The following is a 24,872-nucleotide window of genomic DNA, read 5'->3' on the forward strand; positions in this document are numbered from 1 at the left end:
AGTCAGGTGTGGGCACCATCTGGCTTAAAGTGTGAAGTCCAGATAAAGTACTGGCATGAAAGGCCTTCGCCTCCTCTCCCTGCTTCCCTGGAAGCAAAAAGTAAGGGACAGCACCAGTTTGCAGACTCCAGGGCGCACTGGTCGCTTTGCAGCTTCTGTCAGTGGCGCCCCCTGCCGGTGCTGGGCTGAAACCCAGAGACCTGGTCCCAGTACCAGTGCTCGCGGGCACTGGAAGTCACATCTCCCTGGGCTTCCTTTTCCTCACAAATAAAGTAAGAGGGTTCACCTAGATTTTCTGAATTAACTTGGAAACTCCTTTCACTGTCTCCACCTTCCTGAAGTCAGAAGCTGGAAACTCAATCTGTCCTCAATGGCCACTGCCCCTCCCAGGTCGACCAGCTGTGAGAACACACAGGTGATGCACAGGGGCCCTCGGCTGACATTGATGCCACTGGTCAGAGCAGGTGTGGGCTCAGAACAGGAATGAGAAGCGGGATTAAGGAACGGGAAAGTTATCCTGCAGCCCGACAAGCTGAAACCAGAGGCACACGGAATAGGCCAAGTCCGGTCCTCTTTTGAGCTTGTTCTCCTCTGTGACTTCAAAACCTTTTTTCCTCGTACACATGCATACAACACACCCAGCAGCTGCCACTACTTTCCTCACAAGGGAAACCAAATGAAATGCAGGCATGCTCTCTGAGCTATCTAAGTCTTGCCGTATCCCTCTAAGTCTCCTCTCCCCATTCCCCACTGAAAAACTGTCTTCCCTTCCCCTGGTTCCTTTAGCAGTCTCTTCCTCGGCCCTCCCTCCAATCTTAACTCCAGACTTCCCCAACTCATCCCCTTAAGAGATGAATGGGAAGAATACACTGTCGTGTCAGAAGGAAGCCATTGTCAATTCACACAGGCAGACGCTAATAGGATAAAGTATTATCCGACTTCCTTTAAGTCCAGAAATTAAGTCTTCTTGCAGTGGTAATAGATTATCGCCGTAGCCACTGCAGCTGGGGGCTGCGGGAACAGGCCGTCCATATCTGAGGCCTGGGCTCCAAGTCTGGCACTGGGATGGGTCTGCTGCGAGGGATGCGCTGTGCATTCCTGCAGACAGGATGAGGGCACTATCCAGGGAACTGCCTCCAGCTCATTCAGTTCACCTCCAGGGTGGAACCTGAGTAGGAGGACCTGTCTGAGTGTCCTTAATTAACCTGGGTGAGTGGGTTGGGCCTTAAAGCCTGGGGAACAGTAGCCTGAGGCCAGGAAACCAAACTTTGCACAGGGAACAGTTCGTGTGCGAAAGCTCATCTCCGTCATCCTTGCTGACTCATGGAACGGGTAGAGTGGCTTATCTGGTGACTACATCCCCACCTGCACAGACAGGGAAACCAGGGTTGTGAAATGTAAGAAACTACAGATTAAGGACTTGCCTCAGAAGAGGAAACAGGACTGTGAAAAGGAAGAACGAGCCACTGGGCTTCTAGAATGGAAGGATCTTGCCGGGCATCCTTGGTCCTATCATGACAGACAGTTGTACACACACTGGGCGGGGGGTGGGGGGCGGTGACAGGAGAAGGAATGGAGGGTGTGCATTTCATTAATGGGAGATACAAGCAGGTGAATGGATATTAAGGCTCTTCCTTTGGTATTTAGTAATTAATCTCAACTTTAGTAATGGCTCTGGTATTGTTTCTAGGCACACAGAATGGATGAACCTGAAAAGCTAAGTACCACTTTGGTCCATCCAATCCCCACACCTGACGTTAGCGTGGCCTCTCAGTCTTACTGCTTCCCTACTACGGGTCCAAAAATCTTTACCGGGCTAAACTAGAGATGACAGCACCATCCTTTCAAACGCTACCTTCCTTGGCCAAGAGTCTCCTCTCTCAGGGCTATCCCCCACAGGCCCCGGCCTCGTCTCTCTGACTCACTGCCAGGGTCCACGTGCAGCACCGAACTCGCATTGTCATGATTTTTATGGGGAAACATGATTTATATAACACCCCCCGCCGTATAATACTCTTGTTGTGGATAAACAGTGAGCTGCTATACCCGCTCTTCTCCTCTCCCATGACTGTACCTTCTTAGAAAGGAGGGAGCCTGTCAGGATCAGAATTTGATTACAGCCCTGAGGGAGGGGTTGCTCCCAGCAGTGGACAGCCTCCAGCATCTCCCACCCCCCGCCCAGCAGTGGACAGCCTCCAGCATCGGGAACAGGACTGTCGTGGGTAGGTGGTTTGGCCCAAGTACTGACAGCAAAGCTGGCATGTTCCAGAGGATGAAACCTGTGATCATGCTAAAATCTAATTCTAGCCTCTCATTAGGAAATCAAATGCTTGCTTTCTTAGGCTTCTCTTGGAAAGTTGATCTCCCTGCCTTTCTTCTCCTCTGCTCCGTGCCATGAATTTCACACTGCCGGTCCTCCCCCCATCCAGGGTCCAGCCAGCCTTCTGTTTGTGAGGGCAGAGGAATCTCCCTGGCTTTCCTCCCGAACTGCATTGCAGCCCCTTAGCCTCTGTGTCTGCCACATAGCTCCATTCCACTCTCACTTGCTCAGATTATGGTGCTTTTTCTCCTGTCCTATTTTCCTTTCCTCCAAGCCCCTCAAAACTGCTCTGAAGCCCCAACAGTCCACTCTGTGCTCCTTTCTCCTCCCTGGTGCCTCCGTGGGCCCTCCTCCCTTGGTAAAGCACCCCGATAAAGAAACAAGGTGATAGAAGACACTAGGGGGCTTATTACCCTCTAGGCCAAGGACCAGGGTTTCTGGTAGTATCTCCTATCCCAGCTCTCAGCTTGGGCACCATCACCACCAGCTGTGGCACCTTTCCTCTCTCCTGACTAGCCAGAAGAAAAGGTAATCTGTTCCTGGGCTAAGACAGTGCCTTGGGTCACCTAAAGGGCTCATTAAAGAATAGCGCACAAAGAAGAAAAGTAAACCCATCTTGCCCACAGTGCTTGTGCTCGTAGACAGTGCTGTCGTGCTCCCCAAGACTTCTGGGTGACCATCCCTCCTCACTAGACTAGTTCAGCAGGTGTGTTCTCTCTTTGGACACGGATGAAGTTCAGTAATAGAGGAGGTGATGGAGGCTGGTCAGTTGGTCTATCCCCTTATGTAATATCATCAAATTTTAATTCCTACAACAACCTACGAAGTATTGAGGTAGACACCAATATTATTTCCATTTTAGAGATGAGGAAAATGAGTATTTGTCTGAAGTCACACAGCTAGTAAGGGATAGAGCTGGAATTCAGCCTGGGGAGACTGGCTCCCGAGTCTGTACTTGCAAGCAGTATGCTGTATTGCTTTGCAGATATGTATATTTCACTGATCTGCTTCCCGAAGCCTTTATCCCTGCTCCAAGAAGCAGTTCACTTCATCTCAATATAAAGCAAAGATGAAAACAACCTTAATCCACTGCCCAAACCATTCTTTCCCCCTCTGGGGGAAAGGGTGCTTTCTGAATGGATGGAAACCCAGAGAGGTGCTTTGAGCCAAAAGTGCCTTGCAGTTTAGCTGAGGCAGGATTTAGAAATGGCGTGAACAGTGCCTGCATTAGCCGATGGCATGGAGCACAGAGTGCCAGCAGAGGAGATAAAATCAGACATATGTTTGGGTATAAATGTTCTCTTTTTCTCTTCTTTTTCTTCTCTGATTTTAAGCCTCTACGGCTCTGTTGCAGTAAAGTGTTGGAGCCATAATTGTAGGCCCTGGCCCCTGAGGTAGTAGCCTGGGCTGAGTGAAGCCCACTTAGCCTTCTGTTAATCTCTACCCAGCTCTACTGAGGTGAGCCAGAGCTCTTCAATGTGAATAGCATGGACTCTGGACCTCTTCCCCATTAATAGGAATTGTCTTGAAGGGACCCTACTATTAACATGCTGCCCGCCCTCCCTCCTACCACCACCCCCACGCCCCACCAGCTTTGGTACATATTAACAGCCATGATAAAGCTGATGTCCCTAGGCATTAGAAACTAGTTTGTCTCCTCTACCCTCACTGCCAGTAGGATGCAGCTTTATGACCAAAGAGTCATAAAATGCCCTAGAGCAGATTATGGCAGTAGCAATCAGATCATGATTTTAGAGCTGGGGCTAGGGCAGATGCAATGGAGAAGAGTGAAGGAGCCCCGCACCTCCCCAAACAGGCTCACTGTTCAGCCAAACAAGCAGAAACCACTGCACTGTGCATGAGTTGCTCTGAGAGGTGCTTTAAGACCTCTGTCAATCCTTTACCCTGCACAGCTCCCCAGGCCAAGGTTGGGAAGGACCAAGCCAGCGTTCCCACTGGGAGCACCCAGCCTTGTCTGCGTCACCTTTACCTGGCAGTCGCCCTCTGTGGGATTCCTGTGGTTTCTGTCTGCCATTGAACTGAAGAATCAGGCAGCTATTTTGTGTAGTCCTGAGAATCCAACTCCTTAGTGAGCACACGTGGCCCTTGGGCCAGCTCTGGGGCCCCTCTGCTCAGAATTGTGCTCAATAGAGCTGGTTCGAAGGAGACTGGACAGCTCTAAGAGGGAGGAGGAAAGAGCACAGTAGTATCTATAGGAAGGTCTCATTTTCATATTGGTCAGGAAGGAAATTTGTTGGGAGCCTGAATGAGAAATCACATTGGTTTGGGGAATCAGGAGACCTAGCTTTCAATCCCACCTTCCCCTAATTAGCAGTGTGACCTTGGACTATATCATTCAGTTGCTCTGGGGCTCCGTTTCTTTTATTATAAAATGTGAAGGGATTAGACTACATGATTTTTCATGGCCTTTAAAAAATTCTGTCACGAAAACTCCCTAACTCCATATAATCAACAGCACTCTATGCCCTCTAACATGTTGCTATAACTCTTCCCCACCCCAATCCAGCAAGCTGCCAACCCATGTTCCATTCTCAGGTAACAAACCCTACAGCTTGGCCAGGCTGAGGATGAGTCTCCTGCCCAGCATTAATGGCGGCACTTTCGATGCTCAGGGGACCCCTCTCGGAAAAGTTGACCCAAGCGCCTGCTACAGAGGAGGGCGTACTCAACACCGTGGCAAAGGAGCGTTGCCCCTCTAAAGGCTGAACCAGTGCCCAGGTCAGGGAGCAGGCCCAGTGAGCAAAGGAACCCCCCTAACAGGTCTAAGGACACTCAAGCCCGTGAACCATATCCGGTCTCCACAACATTCTCTGACGTTCCTTCAGGAAAGCACTTCTCCCTTAGATTCCAGAACCTGAATATGCCCCACCCCCAGGACAGGTGCGTTTGTTCTTAGGACTCTTCCCCAGGAATGTTTCAGGCCTGTGTCTTCACCTCTCTCCTCAGATGTCTATTCAGCCCCCAAGGCTTTGTCATTTCACAGCAACTGCATACTTCCCTGACTGCCCAGAGAGCTGTCAGAAGAGCAGGGGTGGGAGGAAGTGGGCTCCACACCCTCTGCTTCTGAGGCCGCTCCTTCCTTCACAATCACCTCTGAATGTGTACCCAGGAAGCTATTCTAATAAACAGCCTGAGTTGTGCCTATGGCACTAGGAAAGGGGGTGCTTTCTTGCATTTTTCAGCTGGTCCTCGCCAAGTCCCACCCTTTTTTCTGCTGCAGTTTTCTCTCTTTTTTATTGGGGGTAGGGTAGCAGAGGACAGGCAGAGGGAATGCATCTTTGTAGCCTAGAAACATGAATAGCAGTTTCTTCAAGTGTGAGCCCATGCATACATGCTGCCACAAACACAGATACCCAGAAATTTTGTATAAGCAAAATACACAGAGAAAGAGAGAGAGGAGGATTAAGAATTGGCCCTTTCTTAGCCAACTGCTGCAAAGTGCTGCCGCCTCTCTCCCTGTTCAGCGCCAGGGAGATCACACCCACTCAGTCCTGATTCCCTGCATTAGTATAAATACTGGCGCTTGAAGAGACGCAGGGTCCCAGTTCAGGCAGCCTGCCTGAATGACATTCCTCAGCTAAGCATCAGGAGACCAACACCCACCACCACCACCGAGAGACACGTTTGTTTCTTTAGTACCCGGAGAATGGGAGCAGTCCAGCCAGAGGGATCTTTTAAGCCCAGCAGCATTATTGCAGTCCTCTTCAGTCCGGTCCCCCAGGGTCCCCCCAGGAAAGCTGGTACTGTCTGACCAGCAGCTTCTGCTGAGGTGGCATTTAACTCCTGGCCGGGTCCCAGGAGCTGAGGCTGACCCATTTCCCCCGCTTTTCCAGGGCACAGGAAATTCGGTTCTACCCCCAACAGAGCCAGGGACTAACACACTTAGCTTGTGAAAGGTGCACTAGAATCGGGGTACTTTTATTTAAGCTAAGGAAAAGTGGTTGACAGCTTCAACGTGTTCCCATACTTTAAAAGAAATTGAACACGGTCCTCCCCTCCCCTTTATTCCTTTAAATAGAAATGATTCGGTCGATGCTTATAAGAAGCTATAGGTTCAGGGTCTTACTCAATTTAACCCTTTGGGGACATTGAATTAAAAATTGAACAATATTTATTAAAATACAAAAATACACTTTTCTCACATTACAATCAATGTTCTTTTGTTGGCTTTTCCCCACCCCCCACCCCACCCCCCTTTCAAATCTGAACCCTTTATTTCCTTTTAAAGCTAAAATAATAAGTAAAGTTACATCATTAAATGGACCAGCATAACAGAGATCTCTGCCTTCCCCACCCATGCCCACCCTTTCACTTCCCCTCCTCCTGAGGCAGGCCTGGGAGAGGGAAGCCTTTCGCCCCACTGTGCTACATTCAACAGGACTCCACAGCCAACTCACTCTGTGCGCGTGTGCATCACTTTGTTCGTACTGTGGATTTCAGATCTTTTTTTCCGAAGCATCCTTGGTGAGGAAAGGCTTCATCACTTTAAATGAGCCTGTGCCCTCTCTGTCTCCCCCTTTTCTTCTCTCCCCGTCTTCTGCCCCCCTACCCATCACCACAGCCCATTGACATCAGCCGTAATAATCCCTAATGAATCAGCATTTAGAATAGTCACCAAATCACAAGCATGAGAAAAGCTTCCACTCCCCCAAGCCTCCCACTCCTGGCCTCTCCTCCCTTTCTCCACCTTAAAACAAACAAACCCTTTATAAAAGAAAATCATCAAATGCCATCATTGTCTACAGTCAGTTGCCAGATACTGGGAACAACAGGTGGACATGGCACTGTGCTGATGTATGGCCTCCTGTGAATACCTTTTCTCTGCTACTCTCCCCTCCCGTCCCCCTCTGGTTACCCCCACGCCCCCTTCAGGAGCCACCTCCTTCACCTGGGAAGCCCTGAATAGACATATGCCTTGCACAGAGTGGGTTAAGCCCAACTGCAGGAGTCTGGTACAATATGAAAGCATTTGACTGTGAGCTACGCCAGCTCCCTTCCTTCTCTGCTCCTTCCTTCTGCACTCCGTCAGGCGGGGCACGCGGTATCCCAGTGCACAAGCCAAGAAGACCTGTGCACAGGGGTGCACACCCTCAGTCCCTTGAGGGTTTTGTGTGAATTTCAGTGATTTTCCTGTTTAAAGCACCGTGTTACAGATTTGTCTTCCCCTTGGCCTCAGAAGAAAAATTTACTGCCTCTCAACATTCTAAGCACAGTACAAATTCCTAGTGCTTTTGGGGGGCAGGGGGGGCGTTGTTTAAATAAGGTAAATCTGCAAAGACAACTCTCAGCCTAAGAAAGATGTCTATAGAAATGGGTAGTCCTGGGTCCTGTGAAGCATCTTCTAAAAAAAATGACAGATTCCATCTAACCCCATCCCACCCCTCAGCAGCCCGAGCCCTAACTCTTTAGGGATGTTTGTTGGTGTTTTAAGTTGGTTTTATCTTAGCAGTTTCAACCTTATACCAGAAATCCCTTCTGGCCACATAGCAAGTTGACTTGTGACTTCTGCCCCACAACATTCCCAAAGTACCCTCCCCTACCCCCTTTAAATAGAACTTACAAGTTAGAAAATAGTTTTGTTTTGAGTTTTCTTTTTTAAATTTTAATATAATCTGTTTCTTTTACCAGCCCACAGATTTAATATATAAGCATATACAAGAAAAAGTCTCTTCCCCGCTCTGTACAAAAGTTGCTGTCTTTGTGTGTGTGTGCATTCTATTGCATTTGTATAAGTTTTTTTTTTTTGGGGGGGGGGGAGTCATATCTGAGTTTCCTGTACCTTGTCCTTGGTATGGGTCTGAATGATATAAGGTTCAGAAATAGTGGTGACCGCGGGGTGGAGAGAGTTCCCCAGGCTGTTCTCTGTCCAATGGGCCCCATGTGCTGGTTTGTAGGTGTTGTAGTTAATATGGTCATGAATTGTGGGCAGCACGACTGCCCCCTCACCTGATACACCGGCCGGAGCTGCTGTTGCTGCTGCGGGTGCCGCCGCTGGGATGTCGTCATCCACCTGGATAATCTCTACTGTCCGCGCGGCTGTGACTGTACTCCTCTGCTGGTGCCGCTTGCGAAGTTTATAGAAGACAATCAACATGGCAGCAGCGAGCAGGGTCACTGCCACAAAGCAGCCAATGATGATCTTGGTGGTCTTCATGACTTCATCCAGGCTGGTCTGCATCTTGTCGTTGGTGTCCGTCGCGGTCACTGCCACCTGCTTGGGCACTCGGGTGGTCTGGATGAGCACCGTGGTAGAGGTGGTATAGGCCGGCTGGTAACCAGTGGACGTCGTAGGAACAGGCTTGTACTTTCGCGTTGTGTCCTCGGGCGAGATCTCGGTGGTCTCCACTGTGACCGTGGTGAAGAAGCTGTAGTTGGAGGTGTTGAGCTCGGCCGTGCTCACATTGAGGTAGGCCGAGGCATTGGAGTTGCCCGCCACATTGGTCACCATGCACGTGTATACCCCAGTGTCTGAGAGCAGCACGTGGGAAAAGTTCAAGGTGCCGTCGTTGAGGACGGAGATCCGTGGGTGGCGGGAGGCGTGGCTGAGCACTGTCCCATTGGGCAGCAACCACTTAACAGAGGACATGGGGGGAGTCCGACACTTAAGTTCCGCCATCCGACCCTCCGAGATATTGAGGTCCCGAGGGGCATCCATGATGAAGGGGGCGGAGCACTGGAAGGAGGCCTGGTCCACCTCCACCAGGTAGCGGCCTCGCATGTGCAAGGGAGCGTGGCAGCGGCCACAGCAGGTGGAATTGGTGGGTATGTACTCCCGAAGCCACCAGGCTAGCCAGAGAATGTCACAATCACAGTTCCAAGGATTGTGGTGTAGGTGCAACTCCACCAGGTACCTCAGGGGAGTGAAGAGGTCATGGGGCAAAGACGAGAGATTATTGTGGGCCAGGTTGAGTTCCACCAGCGAGGCCAGCCCATCAAAAGCATTCCGCTCAATCAGGCTGACCTGTGAGTTCATGACCCATAGCTTCTTGAGGGAGCCGAGGCCATGGAAGGAGCCAGGCCTGATCTCTGGGAAGTGGTTCCCCGACATCTCCAGCTCCTCCAGCCCCACGAGCGGGGTGAGGTTGGGCATGTCCTTAATGTTGCACATGCCCAAGTTCAGGTACTTGAGGTTGAACAGTCCCTCAAAGGCCCCCTCGGAGATGTACTCCAGCTTCTTGAGCTCCCCCAGGTCCAGGCGCATGAGGGAGGGCACCCGGTTGAAGGCATAAGAGGGGATGCTCTCTATGGGGTTGTTGCGCAGCCAGAGCTCCCGCAGCTTGGACAGGTATTCAAAGGCCCCGCTGGGGATGACGGTCAGCCAGTTGTCGAACAGCTCCAGGGTGTTGAGGCTGGCCAGGCCGTTGAAGGCCCCCACCTCGATCTGCCGGATGGAGTTCCTGCCCAGCTGCAAGACCTCCAGGTGGTGCAGGTGGCGGAAGGTGTCGGCCTGGATCATCTGGATGTTGTTCTCCATGAGGTTGAGGTACCGGGTGTTGGAAGGAATCCCCTGAGGGACCTCGGAGAGGCCCCGGCGGGTGCACACCACCTTGCTGAACTGGTTACTGCACGAGCAGACGGATGGGCAGTTCTGGGGCCCGGCGGAGGCGGCAGCAGCGATGGCTGCACACAGAATCCACACTTGCGCCGTGAGGTAGACGACGGGGAGCAGGACGGCATTCCAGGTGTGGTGCACAGTTACCTGCCACAAGAGCTTCATGGTGTGGCACGTTCATAATTCACCATCGCCTGGGATTTTGGCTCGGAAAGGAGAACCAGCCCTACCCCGGCTTAAGTGAGCTAGGAGCTCCTCTTTCCATCTGGAGAAGGAGGTGGGGAGGGGGCGATTAGAGAGACGGAGCAGATCGGCCGGGAAGAAAAAAAAATCATGCCAAAACTAAAGAGTGGCCCCTCGTCTACCAGCGCCCCCCCCCCCCCAGAAAGCTGGGACTTGCTCTCCCCCCGAGGCGACCATCCCCACCCCATCATTCGCTGTCACCTACCTCGGAAGGAAGGGAAGAACTGGCGTGGTGTCCTTAAGCGTTCTCTGCCGGAGCTGGCCACCTCGTTCCCATTCTCACTTCTTAGTTTTAATTAACAAAAGGGGGGAAGTCGAGGGGGCGGGGAGGTCAGAGGGGAGGGGAGGGGTGGGGTGGGGGGAGACAAAATGGCTTCTAGTAAATCCGGAGCCGGCGAGCGGAGCCGCGGAGTTGAGGCGCGCCGGGAGAGCCGAGGCCCGGCGGGCTATGCAGGTGCATGCCCCCCCCTCCGCCCGAGGCGGGGCGCCGCCAGCGTTTCCCGGCTTTGTCCTTGGACCCTGGCCCCGGCTCGCACCAGCCGAGGAGGATGCCGCTTCATCGCCGGAGTGTGCCTCCGGCGCCCCCCGCCCGCTCCGGGGCTGCCACCCGGCGGGGAGTAAGAGGGCGCCCCGCAGCCTCCCAGGCCGTGCTTGCCGCCGCCGCGCTGCCCCCTCTCCTGGTGTCGGCCGCTCCCGGCCCGAGGCAGCTGATGCAGTCGTTCGCTCGCGGTGCTGCGAGAGTTAAGAGGAGGTGTCCGCCGCTCCTTCGCCCCCTCCCTCTTCGACACACACCCCCTTCTCTCTTCGCCTCTTCTCTTAAGGGTTAAAAAGCCCCAAACTGGGCTGAGTTTCCCAGTCCGCCGGCTGCTGGTGCAACGAGCAGTAATCCGTCCAGCCCCCCGAGGGGCAGCGGCGTGGAAGCAGCCGCCGGGACCTGGTCCGCCTGCCGGAGGAGCGCGGCAGCGGCGGCGGCGACCGGGTCGCCCGGAACCGCAGGCCCTTTGGGGGAGTCCGGGGGCGCGGAATCGCCCGCTGCAGCCGGGCGCCGGGCGCACCGCCGGCTCTGGCTTTGTGCGGAGAGAGCGAGTTCGGGGCTCCGGCCCCCGGCGCCTTCAGCGGCTGCGCTGCCCGCGGGCTGCTGCTGCTGCTGCAGCGGCCCCGGCGCTGGCGGCGGCGTGAGCAGCGGGGGTCGCGGCTGCGGGGAACGCTCCGGAGCCCGAGAACATGGTCCCCGCTCGCTAGCGGCGGCGGCGGCGGCAGCAGCAGCGGGGCCCCTGCGCGCGGCGCCCACCGTCTCCTCCTCGCGCCGGGCTCGCGGTGTTGCAGGCAGCAGCCACGCAGACTGCTCTCTCATCCTTTTGTCCTTCAGTCAGAACGTGAATGTACTGCTGACGCATACTGTTCTGGGGAGAAGATTAGCGTGATGCAGTGCTCTTATGTATTAACACCGCTCCCCCTCCGCTGCCTGCCCTCGAGGGGTTAACGCCGGCGCCTTCCAGCGCCGCGCCGCCCCGCGCCGCGCAGCCCCGAGCTCCGCGCCTCCGTCCGACTTCCTCTCTCCTTCCTTCCTTCCTCCCTGCCTTCCTCCTTCCTTCCTCTCTCCCCCACCACCCCCCACCCCCCGCCCCGGCCGTTTCCTCCCCGCCCCCTCTAGACGCGGGGAGCGGGCCGGGCGAGGGAGCCGGAGTGAGCGTCAAGTGAGGGGCCGCGCGCAAGTCGCAGGCGTTCGCAGCTATTTTGGTCCGATCGGAGGGAGCGGCCGGGCGGCCGCTGATAGGCTGGAGCGGCGCGGGGCTGCTGCGGAGGGACTGCGCGGGGGGGCCCCCGCCCCCGCCCCGCACCTTCGGGCTCTGGGTGCGGTGGGCTTACGGCCCCTGGAGCCGGAGGCGCGGCGGCTCGCCGCGGGGCTGCTGCTGTTGGCCGGCCTCCCGCCCCGACCGCGTCATCCTCACCCCCGCCGACTGCTGACGGGGCGACCGGCCGCTCGGCCCGGGCTGCACGCTCGGAGTTCGGAGCTGCACTGGGGTGGGGGGGCACGCGGGGGCGGCCAGGGCGCTACTGCACAGATGCCGATTCGTCCTGTCCCCCCCCCGCCCCCCGCCTCCCTCGCACATTTCCTCACCTCTCCTCGGCTTTAACTGGGGCTTTAAATGATCTTTTTCTTAATGAGGGTTGCGGGGGAGGCAAACAGTGGAAGAGGAAAGATTAAGTGCGGGGAGCTAGGGGAATGACATCCTGGGACAGCACAACCACCAACGGGAAGGATCGAGGTGAACTCCCAGCCACCGCGGCACAGTCGTTCATTCATGCAGAGGAGCCCCGGCTTCTCACTCTTGCAGCCCTGCGCCCTTTCCCCTCGCTGCACCCAGAGATTGGAGCGAGTGGGTCTTAAACCCTCTGCCCCAGGAGCTTCACCAGCTCTTCTTTGTTGCCTGGAGTGCCTGGGAAGAACTGCGTAGCAACCTGCCCGTACTTCTGGTGAGAGGAGATCCCGGGGCATTGGGTGGACCAGTATGGGAGAGGGAACAGAACTTGGTCGGCCTTTTCCCCCTGGAGAAAACGACTGCCCCTTTCTCTGCCTAGTGGGGGTGGGGCCATCTGTGGCTCAGCCCTGGAAAGCCAGCTGGTAGAATATGGCATTGGTTTAGTGATGCTTACCCCCAGGCGCCTTTCCTTGTGCCCCGCCCCCCTCTGCCTTGGCAAGCTTGCTTTTCCACCACCTCCACGTGAGCTATTGCTTAAGAAGAGGAGGTCCTGGATCTCTCAGCTCTCTGGGTTGTGCCACACCCTTATCTCAGCATTCTCTACTGCCCAGTAACCTGAAACCTCTTTAAATATGCCAGGGAATTTTTGACGTCCCTGAATGGAGTGAAAGTAGTTCCATTGTTGGCAAGTTGGGTTCCCCATTGTTTACCAACATTTTATTATGCATTTGCAGTCAAATAATAACGAGTTAATAGTTAATATGTGACCTAAAATCACATAGTAAAGTGGGGAGCCAGTCCTTGAACCCTGGCAGGGCTCAGATGTCTAGAACTTGGGTAGTAGAAGTGATTCTCCAGAGTTTTCTTCCAGTCAGTAAGAACTCAGGTTTCATTCATCTCCTTCAAGAGTCATTTACTGGGATGTTTGTCTGCTGGCTAGATGGATGGATCTGTTCTTGTTTAATCTTCCTTTACCCAGTGACACAGTTGCCATAGTTGTCTCCATTTTATGGGTGGAGGTACTGAGCTCAGGCAAGCAAATAACATACTCAAGGTCATACACCCAGAAAGCAACAGAGCCAGCATCTCAATCCAGTCTTCAAATCCTGAGTTTGGTGTTTTCATCACTGTTAGAAAAATGTTCAGTATGTTCACTCTGCGTAGAGTTCAAGGCAGAGGCAAGGTGGGGGAACAATGCATAAAAAACTTCAGTGAGGGACTTCCTTGGCAGTCCATTGGTTAAGACTCCTAGTTGCCAATGCAGGGGGTCCCGGTTCCACCCCTGGGCTGGGAACTAATACCATATACTGTGCAGCACACCCAGAAGATAAAAGGAAAACAAAACTTCAGTGAAGGGTATAGGAGATGTGTGTAGCATGAAGGGAGAGAGAGGAGGGGCTGAGAAGGTAGATCCTTTATTTAACTTGTTTCAGTCACAATTACTGTTAGGTTGGTGAAAAAATAATTGTGCTTTCAGACCTTGAATTTTAAATCATTATAACTAGGCTCAAATACATATTTATTAATCAAAATTGGAATCATTACAATCAAATTTTTACCAACAAGAAATAAATCCGTTTATTCCTGTAAAGTAAAAATCCATGCTTTGGGATTCGATGAACTCTTGGAAAGTATTTTCTGCCTCCTGCTGGTTGTGGAAGCGTTTTCCCTGCAAAAAGTTGTCAGGATGCCTAAAGAAGTGGTCGTTGATTGTCGAGAGGTTAGGTGAATATGGTGGATAAGGCAAAACTTCATAGTCCAGTTCATTCAACTTTTGAAGCGTTGGTTGTGCTACATGAGGTTGGGTGTTGTCATGGAGAACTGAACCCTTTCTGTTGACCAATACCGGTTGCAGGCATTGTAGTTTTCGATGCATCTCATCCATCTGCTGAGCATATTTTTCAGATGTAATGGTTTCACCAGGATTCAGAAAGCTGTAGGTGATCACACTGGCAGCAGACCACCAAACAGTAACCATGACCTTTTTTGATGCAAATTTGGCTTTGGGAAGTGCTTTGGAGCACTTCTCAGTTCAACCACTGAGCTGATGGTCACCACTTGTCACGTAAAATCCAGTTTTCGTCATACAGCACAATCTGAGAAACGGTTTGTGTTGTTGCATACAATAAGAGATGACACTTCAAGCCCACAGTTGTTTTGATTTGTGGTCAGCTGGTGAGGCAACCATTTACAGAGCTTTTCCATCTTTCCAATTTGCTTCAAATGCATGTGAAGCATTCTACATTCTACTGACTATAGAATGGTCAATGTTGAGTTCTTTGGCAACTTCTTGTGTAGTTGTAAAAGGATCAGCTTCCATGATCCTCTCAGTTGGTCATCCTTTTCCGATGGCTGGCCACTGCACTCATCTTCAAGGCTCTTATCTCCCTTGCAAAACGTCTTGAACCACCACTACACTGTACATTCATTAGCAGTTCCTGGGCCAGTTGCATTGTTGATGTTGTGAGTTGTCTCCACTGCTTTATGACCCATTTTGAACTCGAACAAGAAAATGGCTTGAATTTGCTTTTTGTCTGACATCATTTCCCTAGTCTAAAATAAATATAAAATAACAGCAAGTAGTAAGTCATCAGCAGAAAAAAAGAAAAATAAAACTAGAAATGCACATTAAAATGATGTATAACATACATTTATTTAAGAATATATTCTAATAAGCAAAATTCAATAATGCAAAACTGCAATTACTTTTGCACCAACCTAATGATCAAAGAAATGGAGATTAGTTCCATCTGGGTTGTTAGTGGCTCTGTTTGCTCTCTTAACTAAGCCCCATTTGCACATCATCAGCTTCAAGCAGGACGTGCGTGCGTGAATGGTAAGTCGCTTCAGTCGTGTCCGACTCTGTGCAGCACTATGGACTGTAGCCTGCCAGGCTCTTCTGTCTGTAGGATTCTTTAGGCAAGAAAACTGCAGTGGGTTGCCATGCCCTCTTCCAAGGGATCTTCCCGATCCAGGAGCAAACCTGCTACTCCTGCATTGGCGGCAGGTTCCCTACCTCTAGTGCCACCTGGGAAGCCCTCAAGCTGGGCACTCCCGTCTTACTCACAGCTGTGAATCTAGCCTGTCAGGGGTCCATGGAGGAGAATCAGAAATCTACTATTGAGAAGTTCCTCTTTTTGCCACAGCTGGCACTGAGCTGGTAGAGTTCCAGAGGAGACCCTAGCCCTGGGTCTGGATGGTCCACTGGAATACGGCTGCTCCTGCTAGAGGAAAGAGGAGCCTGCCTGGCTGATCTGAGCAAATTCAGGCCCCATGTGTTCAGCACCAGGCCCAGCAAATGTGGAGGTGGATGGAAGGGTAGGATCAAACCAATGCTTAGTAATGAGGCAGTCTCCTGGTAAATATTTGTGAGTGATATTGATGAGTATGCCCAAGCTTCTTGCAGCCCACGGAGTTCTAGATAGGATGGCTTTGCCCTTTGTAGGCCAGTGAGGCTAAGGGAGCGTCTTGGAAACTATCCACTGGACCAGGGAGGCTGTGGGGCCACAGCAGCACACACAGCCCCTTTGAACAGAAAGTGACACTGGAACCTCTAATCCTGTCCCTCGAGTATCATCTAGCCATCTGTCTGTTGCTCCTCACAGTCCCTGATTCTGACTGCTTCCTTGATTTGGAGTGGTGCCATCAGGGAATAAGAAGAGGAAGACTTACACTTGAAGATGAGAGAAGAAGAACTCCTGTGCTGAGAGTGTTTTCACTGGTGGTTTCCCACAGAGAGACTGCTGTGATAGAGCTGAAGAAGCCAGTCAGTGATCGGGCCAGGCTGTGTCAGCACCTGGGTACCTGCACGAAGAGTAGGACACTTGAGTTCTAGTCCCCTTTCTGCCACTGATGAGACATGTGACAAATCTTAACACAGGTCTAAACCTTAGTTTCTTCATTTCTAGAATTAAAGCAATAGAAAATTCCTTCCAGCTCTCATAGTCCATGATTCCCAGCCTTCCCCAGATATGAAGCTTTGTGAAGAAGGTTGATCCTTTGGGATTGTAGCCAAGTTTTGGATATGCGCCACGAAGTTGAGAAGCAGATGATTTCTTCAGTTGAATCTAAGAGATCCACAGTGCCAAAGCAGAGATCCAAAGCAGAGCAGACTGTATTTTCCCAGCTACTAAAAAGACTCTTAGGTTACTGAGTGTTAAAGCTAAAAAGGATCTTGGAGATCATCTGGACTTAACCTCTCATTTAACAGATGTTATTAATGGAGTTCAGAGAGGCATAGTGACTTAGCTAGAGCCACACAACTAATTAATATCAGAGTTTGTGTCAATTCTGAGCTCAGCCCTTCAGTCAAGATGGCAATGTGTAGCTAATTGGCATTTAAACCTGGGGCTTGAAGACACCTCCGAATGCCTGTCTTCTGTGCTTTTGTATGTAGATGCTCTCGCTATACTTTGCTGGGCGGGGCTAACCATGGTCTTCCACAGAGCCATTCTGAGTGACTTTGGACCCCTAATAAAAACCACTACAATATTGTAATGAGCCTCCAACGAATAAAAATAAATGGAAAAAAAAAAAAAGAAGTGGAGGAAATGGTCATCCAGGGGACTGGCTCTTAGGGGACCCGGGATCCTTGCACGCTTGCTCAGTCGTGACTGACTCTCTGCCACCCCATGGACTGCAGCCTGCTAGGCTCCTCCGTCCATAGAATTTCCCCAGCAAGAATACTGAAGTGGGTTGTCATTTGCTTCTCCAGGGCATCTTCCCCACCCAGGCAGGGTTCAGTGCATCTTTTGCATCAGCAGGCGCAGATTCTTTACCACTAACCCCCCTGAGAAGCCCCCCAGGATAATTGAGCTCCTGTAAAGCCCACAGTAGACCACTCCCCAGCCTGACCTGCATCCCAGAGGCATTATCCTCAGCAGCCACTAGATGTCCATGCCTCGCAGGATTTGCCAGGAGTGAGCAGGGTACTATCTTGCCTCCAGGAGGCTTTTGGGCCCCTTAAGGTAGGTCCTTCCATGACAGGAAGATCACATGTGTACACCCTGTACCTCTGGCTCCTGTTTGCAATACTGTCAGGCTGCCAAGCCCTACTCAAGCACCTTGTCTATTTTTATACATTTTAGGCTGCCATTTTAACTAAGAAAAGAAAAAGCCCACAGAAGGAAAAGGGATTTGGAAAACAGGAGGAAAGAAAAATATGGAAGTTGACCTTCACAAAGGGAAAGACACCAGTTGATTGGTGAATTAGTGACAAGACATAAGAAATGGTCTGTAAGGACACAGTCACCTTCTTCTCCCTAAGGCAACAAACGTGTGTGTGTGTGTGTTTGCATCTTTCTCTCACTTCCACCCACCTGCACAGATATCCCTCAAGAATCAGTGGGTCATGAAGTTTCTGTTTAATGGATAAAGTCACCATTACAGAAAAGTAAGATTGTTTTTCTTGCCTGTGATCCTGTAGTGAGCCCATGGCCATGCCGTTACTACCCAGAATCATAAAAGGAATGGGTTTTATTCCTTGAGCCTGATGCTTCAAGGCGACACAACTGTTCTAGAATTACCCACTCTTCCCAGTGCCCTCAAAATCCACTGTCCCTTTCCCCCAAGAACTATGTAGAAGGTTGTAGGAAGAAAATGGACAAGAAAGCTTCTTCTGGCAGGTCCCATCCAGAGCGGTTTGCAGAAAGCTTTAGAGAAGACAAGATGCTTCATAAGAATGGCAAAAAGCATGGAACGCCTCTTCCTCTTCTCTGAGGCTAGTTTCCTAGGACTTAGCATTTCTTTTTGGGCTGCCAGGTCTGAGGGAAGGGAGAAACCTCCCAATGCCCTCACTACTGCCTCTTGTGGAATAGACAGTTTGTGCCCATTCTAACTGCCATCATCAGTGTGGCCAGACAGCCCGGAGAGGACAAGCCAGAAGCCTTGGAAATGTACTCTTGAGGTGCATTAGCCTGTTATAAGCTCTGTGGTTTATCCTTCCCTTTAATTGCCTTCGTGTGGCAATGACAGCAATGATGTTGACGGTACCATTGCCCGGAGCGTTGGTTGGTTTCCATGTTGATCATCACAACAGCTCTGCAATGGAGGTACCATTAGATTCCCCATTTTGCAGATGAATTTAGGAAGTTTTCTCAGAATTGCAGAACTAGTAAGTAACTTTATTGCTAGTAAGTGACTTTAAGGCTGACATAACAAATTACCACATATTTGGTGGTTTAGAAAATCAGAAATTTATTCTCTCACAGTTCTGGAGGCTAAAAGTGCAAAATCTGGAAGGGCCAGCCTCCCTCCAGTGGGCCTATGGGGGAATCTGTGCCTGGCTTTTTGTCTGTTCCAGCTGCAGTGACCGTCCTGTTGCTTGATTTGTGGCTGTATCATGGCCATCTCCTTGGTCATGTTGACTGCTCCTCTCCTGTCTGCCTCCTCTGACTTACAGGGACACTTGCCATTGAATTTGGGGCCCACCTGGACAAGCAAGGGTGGTGTCATTGCAAGAGCTTTAACTTAATCACATCTGCAAAGACCCTTAGCTTAATTGCATCCACAAAGACCCTTCTTTCACATCGGGTAGCATTTACAGGTTTGGGGTTTGGGGCATGGGCATTATCTCTCTGGGGTTCATTCAGCTGACTGCAGCGACAGAGTCTGGTTTCAATCTCAAATCTTTTCAGCATTCAAATTTTAAACCACTGTGATAATGTGATATGCCACTTAGGAAGAGAAGGAGGAGGGTATATCTTAATCACTGGCAGGTAAGTCCTCTGTGTTCCCTGTGCTTGTGAAGGGGAAAGGAGAGCAGCCAAGTATGGGTGATGTGTCCACTGGGTCTTCCCATTGGAAAGGGAGCAGATTCCCTTAGTGCAACAGGAATTATCCCGTGGACCAAGAGGAGGGGGCAGGTAGACCAGAGAAATTCACGAAATCTGCCTTGATTCTTCTTTGTAATACTTTTCTCACTCTTTATAGGGCCTATTGGTTTTTATCCCAAAGATCTTAGAACATCTAAGCATTTACCAGTAGTATTAGAAGTACCACTTGGCACTGCTACAAAATTTGGCTCAACTGTAGCTAAGTCACAGAAATGTTAAGTTTCACACGCATTGGAAATTTAAGAAAAGCCTAAAGATCAGAGCCCAGCAGATGTAAAATGCAGATGTGGGAGTGAGAGTTATGAGTAAATGGCATTTCAAGTATCTCCAGCACAAATTGGGTCCTTAACCAAGAGTCCATGCCTGCAGTTACACACAAATACACAGTGGTTTTATAAATTTATTCAATTTATTCATGTTTTGGTTGGTGAAAGCCCAAACACTTTATTTCCCCCAACTGAGTCCTAGAAAATATGTTCAATGAAAAAGGGAGAGAGAGAGAGTGAATGAATAAAGGCATGTATGCATGCATACATACTGCTGGGTGTTTTACTGTAGTGGAGGTTATGAAAGTTTTCTGGAATCAGAGAAACCTGTGTTCAAGTCATGGTTCTATTTGTCCACTTTGTATATGCTGTGTATATGAGTCACTTCTTTAATCTTCAGATTCTGCATGTGTATAGTGGGATTGACAAATGTACTTAATTTTGTGGTATTATCTAACCAGAATCAAGTAACGAAAATCCATCAGTCTTAGCCAATAGTAATAGTAGTAGCAGTAGCAGTAGTATTAAAAATAAGGAAACTAGTATAGAAGGGAAATATTTTTAACCACAGTCAGTTCTGAGAAAATCCTTTTTTTTTTCCTTTCATTTTTTCCTCTCTGCTTTTGGTATTACCTCTAATTTAGGCCTTTCAGTTCTTCATTTAAGATATCAGGTGTTTTACACTGTTTGTTTTTAACAGTTTTGAGGTAATTTTAGACTTAGAGACAGGTTAAACATACTCAGATTATAGGTTGTGTTCTTCACCCAACTTCCTCTTATGTCAACATTTTATAGCACAGAGCATTTACTCAAAACTAGAAGTTAAAGTATTCATGACAAAGATTTTTCCCTCTTTCCCTCTAAGTCTGTTCTCTGTAGCCACCTAAACAATCTTTGTGACACTATCAGATTATGTTACTGATTTGCTTGGAATGCTCCAGTGTTCTTCCCCCTCATAACTCAAATAAAAACCAAGGGACTTACCTGGAGGTCCAGTGGTTAAGACTCCTCACTCCCCATGCAGGGGCCTTGGATTCAATCCCTGGTCAGTGAACTAAGATCCCGCATGCCACGTGGGCCAGAAACAAAATAGAGAGAGACACATATGCCACAAACATACATACACACAAACGGTGCGCCGTGGACCACAGGCCCTCAGCCACTGTGCCTCGGCTGTTTCCGTGCTCTCATGTTTAATGATCTTTCTGTTCGACCCCTGCCCTTCAGCTGTGCTGCTCTTGTTTCTTTCGGAATACTCTGAGCTGGTTCTTCCCTTTAGGAGGGAGAGTTATGAGCAAATGGCTTTTCAGGTATCTCCAGCACAAATTGGATCCTTAACCAAGAGTCCATGTTGTTATACACAAATATAACTGTTCTGTTCTGTCTGGAATGTTCCCCCACATCTTCAGGTGGTCAGCTTCTTGAGCAGGTCTCTTGAGACTTTCCATGACTACCCTGTCTTTAGACTACTTTAGGAGCACCACCAATCATAGTCACATCCCTGGATTTTACTCTTATTTGATATACCATTATCTGAAATTATCTTGTTTACTTGCACATGCCATAAAAGCAGAGATCTTCTCCATCTTGTGCGCAACACCTCGATCATAGTGGGGAATTAATTATTTCAGAAGGAAGAGGACTATTTTTTGGCCCAAGTGAATAGGAGGTCAGTCCTCTCTAATGGTATATCAGGAACCCTAACCCTCCTCCATAAATCTTTGGATAGGTTTGAAACGACCAGTTTTTTTTTTTGTTTGTTTGTTTTAAATAATGGGAAGTTTAAGGAAGATCCTAATGACCTTAAGGTTTCACCAGCCCTCAGTTTTTAAAATGCATAGCCCCTTGATGACTGATGAGCAGGAGTTTTATAGAAGCATCATCGAGGCTCATGGGCTCTTGGCAGTTGTGGGTATGTGAAGCGTGAGCAGAAGCGTGAGTATAGATACACAAATACGCTTCTTTGTGCTTATAGACGCATGTGCCTGTCATTTTCAAATTTGCTAAAGTGCATTTTCTCCAAAGGGAGTGAGGGCTGTTGGACCTGAAATAGGGAACACCAGGACCGTAAGATCAAATGCTTTGAAAGTGGCTGTGCCAACGCTTTTTGCTAATTAAAGAATGTTAGGACAATCACCACGAGCAGCAGTAAAGGGCGCCCCATTACCTCGCTTTATGGAGAGTCGGGTAAATTTAAAGGCAGCTATAAATATCCCACTGAGCGCCGGAGCAGTCAGTGGGTCCCCGGCTGGGCCACAAGAGGAGCCCAGAGGTTCTGCCCAGGGCCCTTATCTCTATGAGCTGTCAGTCCCCAGATTTTGTGTGGCTAAAGAACAAATAATTCCATCCACAGACTCTTAATTTAAAACACTGTGGGGGGCGGGTGGAGAGGGGAGCAGACAGCTGTGTGGAGAGTCTGACTGGGAGCTTGGCCACCTGGGTCCTTCTTCAGCTTTGCTATTGACTTTCTGTCCCTTTCGCCTTGAGGAAAGATGATTCTTCTCATGTTGTGACTCCATTTTCCTTGACCATGGGTGTGTCACAGGATTTGTTTAAAGAACAGTCACATGGCTTAGGTCTGTTCTCCAAGGAATATTCTAGGGCCCCTAGTGGAGCAAGCAGCTCCCTGCTTCAGAGGATACCTTATAGTTTAGAGAGAGTGAACAAGATGGGAACACACTTTTCTATACTTACTCTCGAACATTTCTGACTGAATTTAAGAAACATACTCGCTTTGGAACATTTTCTGTGTTTTTAATCTGTTCAGTTTGGCTTGCAACCTCTTGTCCTTTTCTGCTGCGTCTTGTAGGTGCCTCATGGCCTCCCAGCCATTCTAATCCCCCCCCCCCCCCCCCCCATAGCGTAGAACCAAGTTGGCACTGCCTTCTCTCTGCCAGGCTTCTTGATCTGTTGTTTAGTTTCTTTGTGGATCAGCATTTTTTGGCCATCAAGCTGCCTCACGCAACTCATTAATTGTTTTCAGTTTTACGCTGTCAGCTTCAGCTATAGCTTGGGTTCTCTTTCTTGCAGCTGGTGTGGCCTCGGTTCATCATCCAGTACTGGTCTGGTGAGGTGGGTTCATTTGTCTCCTCTAAGGAGCTTCTGAGGGAGACTTGGAGGATCCCAAATGAGAATGAAAATGCGGGCTTGAATTTTGTCTCTCGGTGGCTGTTGTGACCGTCCTCAGCCTACCCCCTCTGTCAGCCAAAAGGCAAGGCTCTTACCCTTAGAAGCCTCGCCTGGAGCCCACACCACTGGCTTCCCCATGAGTCATGGAACGACCGATGGGTGGGTTGGCTGACACCCAGGTTCCTGGAGGCCACCTTCCTTTTTCATTGCATGAGCCTGTTCAGGAGTGACATCTCCCCAGCCCCCAGCCGGCTCTTAATCTGTGGTTGTAGATGCAGTTCTGATTGCACATGGTTCCAGTGGAAATCACGTTTACAGCTAGAGAAACTAGGGGTGAGTGAATGTGAAGTAAGGGAAGCTAGGCCCTTGTAGCAGATGTGGAGGGAAGAATTCCCCCGTTTGTTGGTTGGTTCATCTGTCCATCCTAGCCATACTGTCTCTCTGTGTTTCACGTCCGGCCTCTCTCACACACAGTTCTGAATTTGGCCACAACGGATAGGTAGATTTGTTTGTTTTTACACAAGGGTAACAGGACCACCTCGTTCTCCTTTACCCCAGAACGCTACCCACCCTCCACCCCCGCACCTTGGCCAAGAATCGCTGTCTTTTCAGTTTTTCCTCGCTACCAGCCAGGAATGCTAAGCAGCATGCTCTTGGGAACCTATCGTGTTGGTCTACTTGAAACTATTTTTCTGAAGGACACCAAACTGAAATGGCTCTGCCTCTGAAAAGAGGTGCTGAAGCCCCGCTTCTGTGGGACCACCAGCCAAGGATCTGGGCGTCTCCTACCGTGATGCCTGGACGCCGGCCACCCAGCTAGAAGAACCCCCATTCTGTATCACTGTCTTGGTGTCTGGGGCCAGTTTGTGTGATAGCCCAGTGAAGCCACTTGATTTGTATTCAGTGCACAAGCCCTTAAGAAAAAAAAAGTCTGAGAGGAGCCCTGCCAGCCAATAAGTCTGAAAGGATTCTTTGTGTAAGTGAGCGGTCTCTGGGCTGGACACCCTTCCTGCTCCACCCCCCGCAATGGCCTCTCTGGCCCAGTGACTCGGTGGTGCTGTGGAGCTGGCTCCGAGCCCGTGGGGGTCGCTCCCCAAGGGGAGACCATCTTGGGATCCCAGGCGCACAGGGCAGCTTCATCTCCTTCCTCCTGTCCTGGCATCTGACAGTCTGCCTCCCAGGGCCAGTCCATGGGATCCATTCAAGGCCATGTGTGCACACGAGCCAGTAAGTGAAAAAGAGAGAGAGGAACATGAAAAGACCAACCAACCAACAAGGCCGGGGCATTCTAAGTCTTCCCTCTAGCGGAAACCTCCGAGAAGAAGATGGGGCCTGTGTCCAACACTCCACTCTAGTGGGGCCCTGCCCAGCAGAGGGCAGGACCCTCTGTTGGCCTGAGCCTTCTGATTTCCTGACCGATTAAAGCAGTCTTTTGCTCCCACTGTCTGTAAAAGGACAGAAATGAGACCCTCTGCCCTGTACCCCCCGGAGCTGCCGGGTAAACGTCTTCATCAAATTGAGACTAAGAGGAACTACTACTCTGATCGGAGCCCAGGCCAGCCTCTGGCCTTCAGCACCACCATCTGCAAGCCTTCCCCGTGTTCAGAGCAGCCTAAGGGATGGGCTTCCTGCCAGCTCCTCTCCGTCTGAGTCTGTCTCTTTAAGAATGGTATTTGTTATTAATGAGTTTTCTAAACACGTAACCTTCACTTGCCTGCTTCGGTCAATAAGACCATTCTTGTTAAATACTGTTTTCTAGGAAGGAGAAGAGTTCAGTAGGTGTTGAGGGATTTTTCTTACGACTCACATGGGAGCCTGGAGCACAGTGGTACTGGCGCACAGAGGGCTGGGGGTTTCTCGGTCTTTGGGAGGGGTCTGACACACACATCTCTGTTAGGCTGCGTTAGTTTGTGAGAGAAGCCGAAGGGTGGCTGAGCTTTGACCCATCTCAGAGCTGCGCCTATCTCCCCATATTTCAGTGTCCCTGGGTTTCTCATTCTGGTTCCACCTTTGCCAGGGTTAGAAACCGCTTTGTCTTGTTTTTAAGATACTGCTCAAGGGCCTGATGGTCAACTATTTGGACAAAAATGTCAAAACACATGGTTTCCCCATATTAGCCCGCTGAAATAATTGTACTTGTTCTAAACATTGTACTTATACTAAACTTCAGCTCTTCTGAAGGGTGCCCGTTAAATAGGACCGTGTAACCAGACAACTTTTAAAATCTGTTTCTTTGAAAAACCTCTAGGAAGGGCTGTGAGCCTGAGAGGGGCTGTGTCGGGGACCAGAGCTAACAGAGTAGGG

General features: G+C 50.3%; 2 protein-coding genes across 2 annotated transcripts in view; one reads left to right on the plus strand and one right to left on the minus strand.

Moving 5' to 3' along the window:
- The window catches only part of SND1 (staphylococcal nuclease and tudor domain containing 1), a 414,314-nt gene that overhangs the window by 342,436 nt on the left and 47,006 nt on the right, over positions 1-24,872 (plus strand). The window lies entirely within an intron of this gene.
- LRRC4 (leucine rich repeat containing 4) lies at positions 8,100-10,058 on the minus strand. The gene has a single exon (XM_065939832.1). It carries the CDS (start codon positions 10,056-10,058, stop codon positions 8,100-8,102), a length of 1,959 nt encoding a protein of 652 aa, XP_065795904.1.

This window comes from Muntiacus reevesi, chromosome 6, assembly GCF_963930625.1.
Source record: "Muntiacus reevesi chromosome 6, mMunRee1.1, whole genome shotgun sequence".
NCBI lineage: Eukaryota > Metazoa > Chordata > Mammalia > Artiodactyla > Cervidae > Muntiacus > Muntiacus reevesi.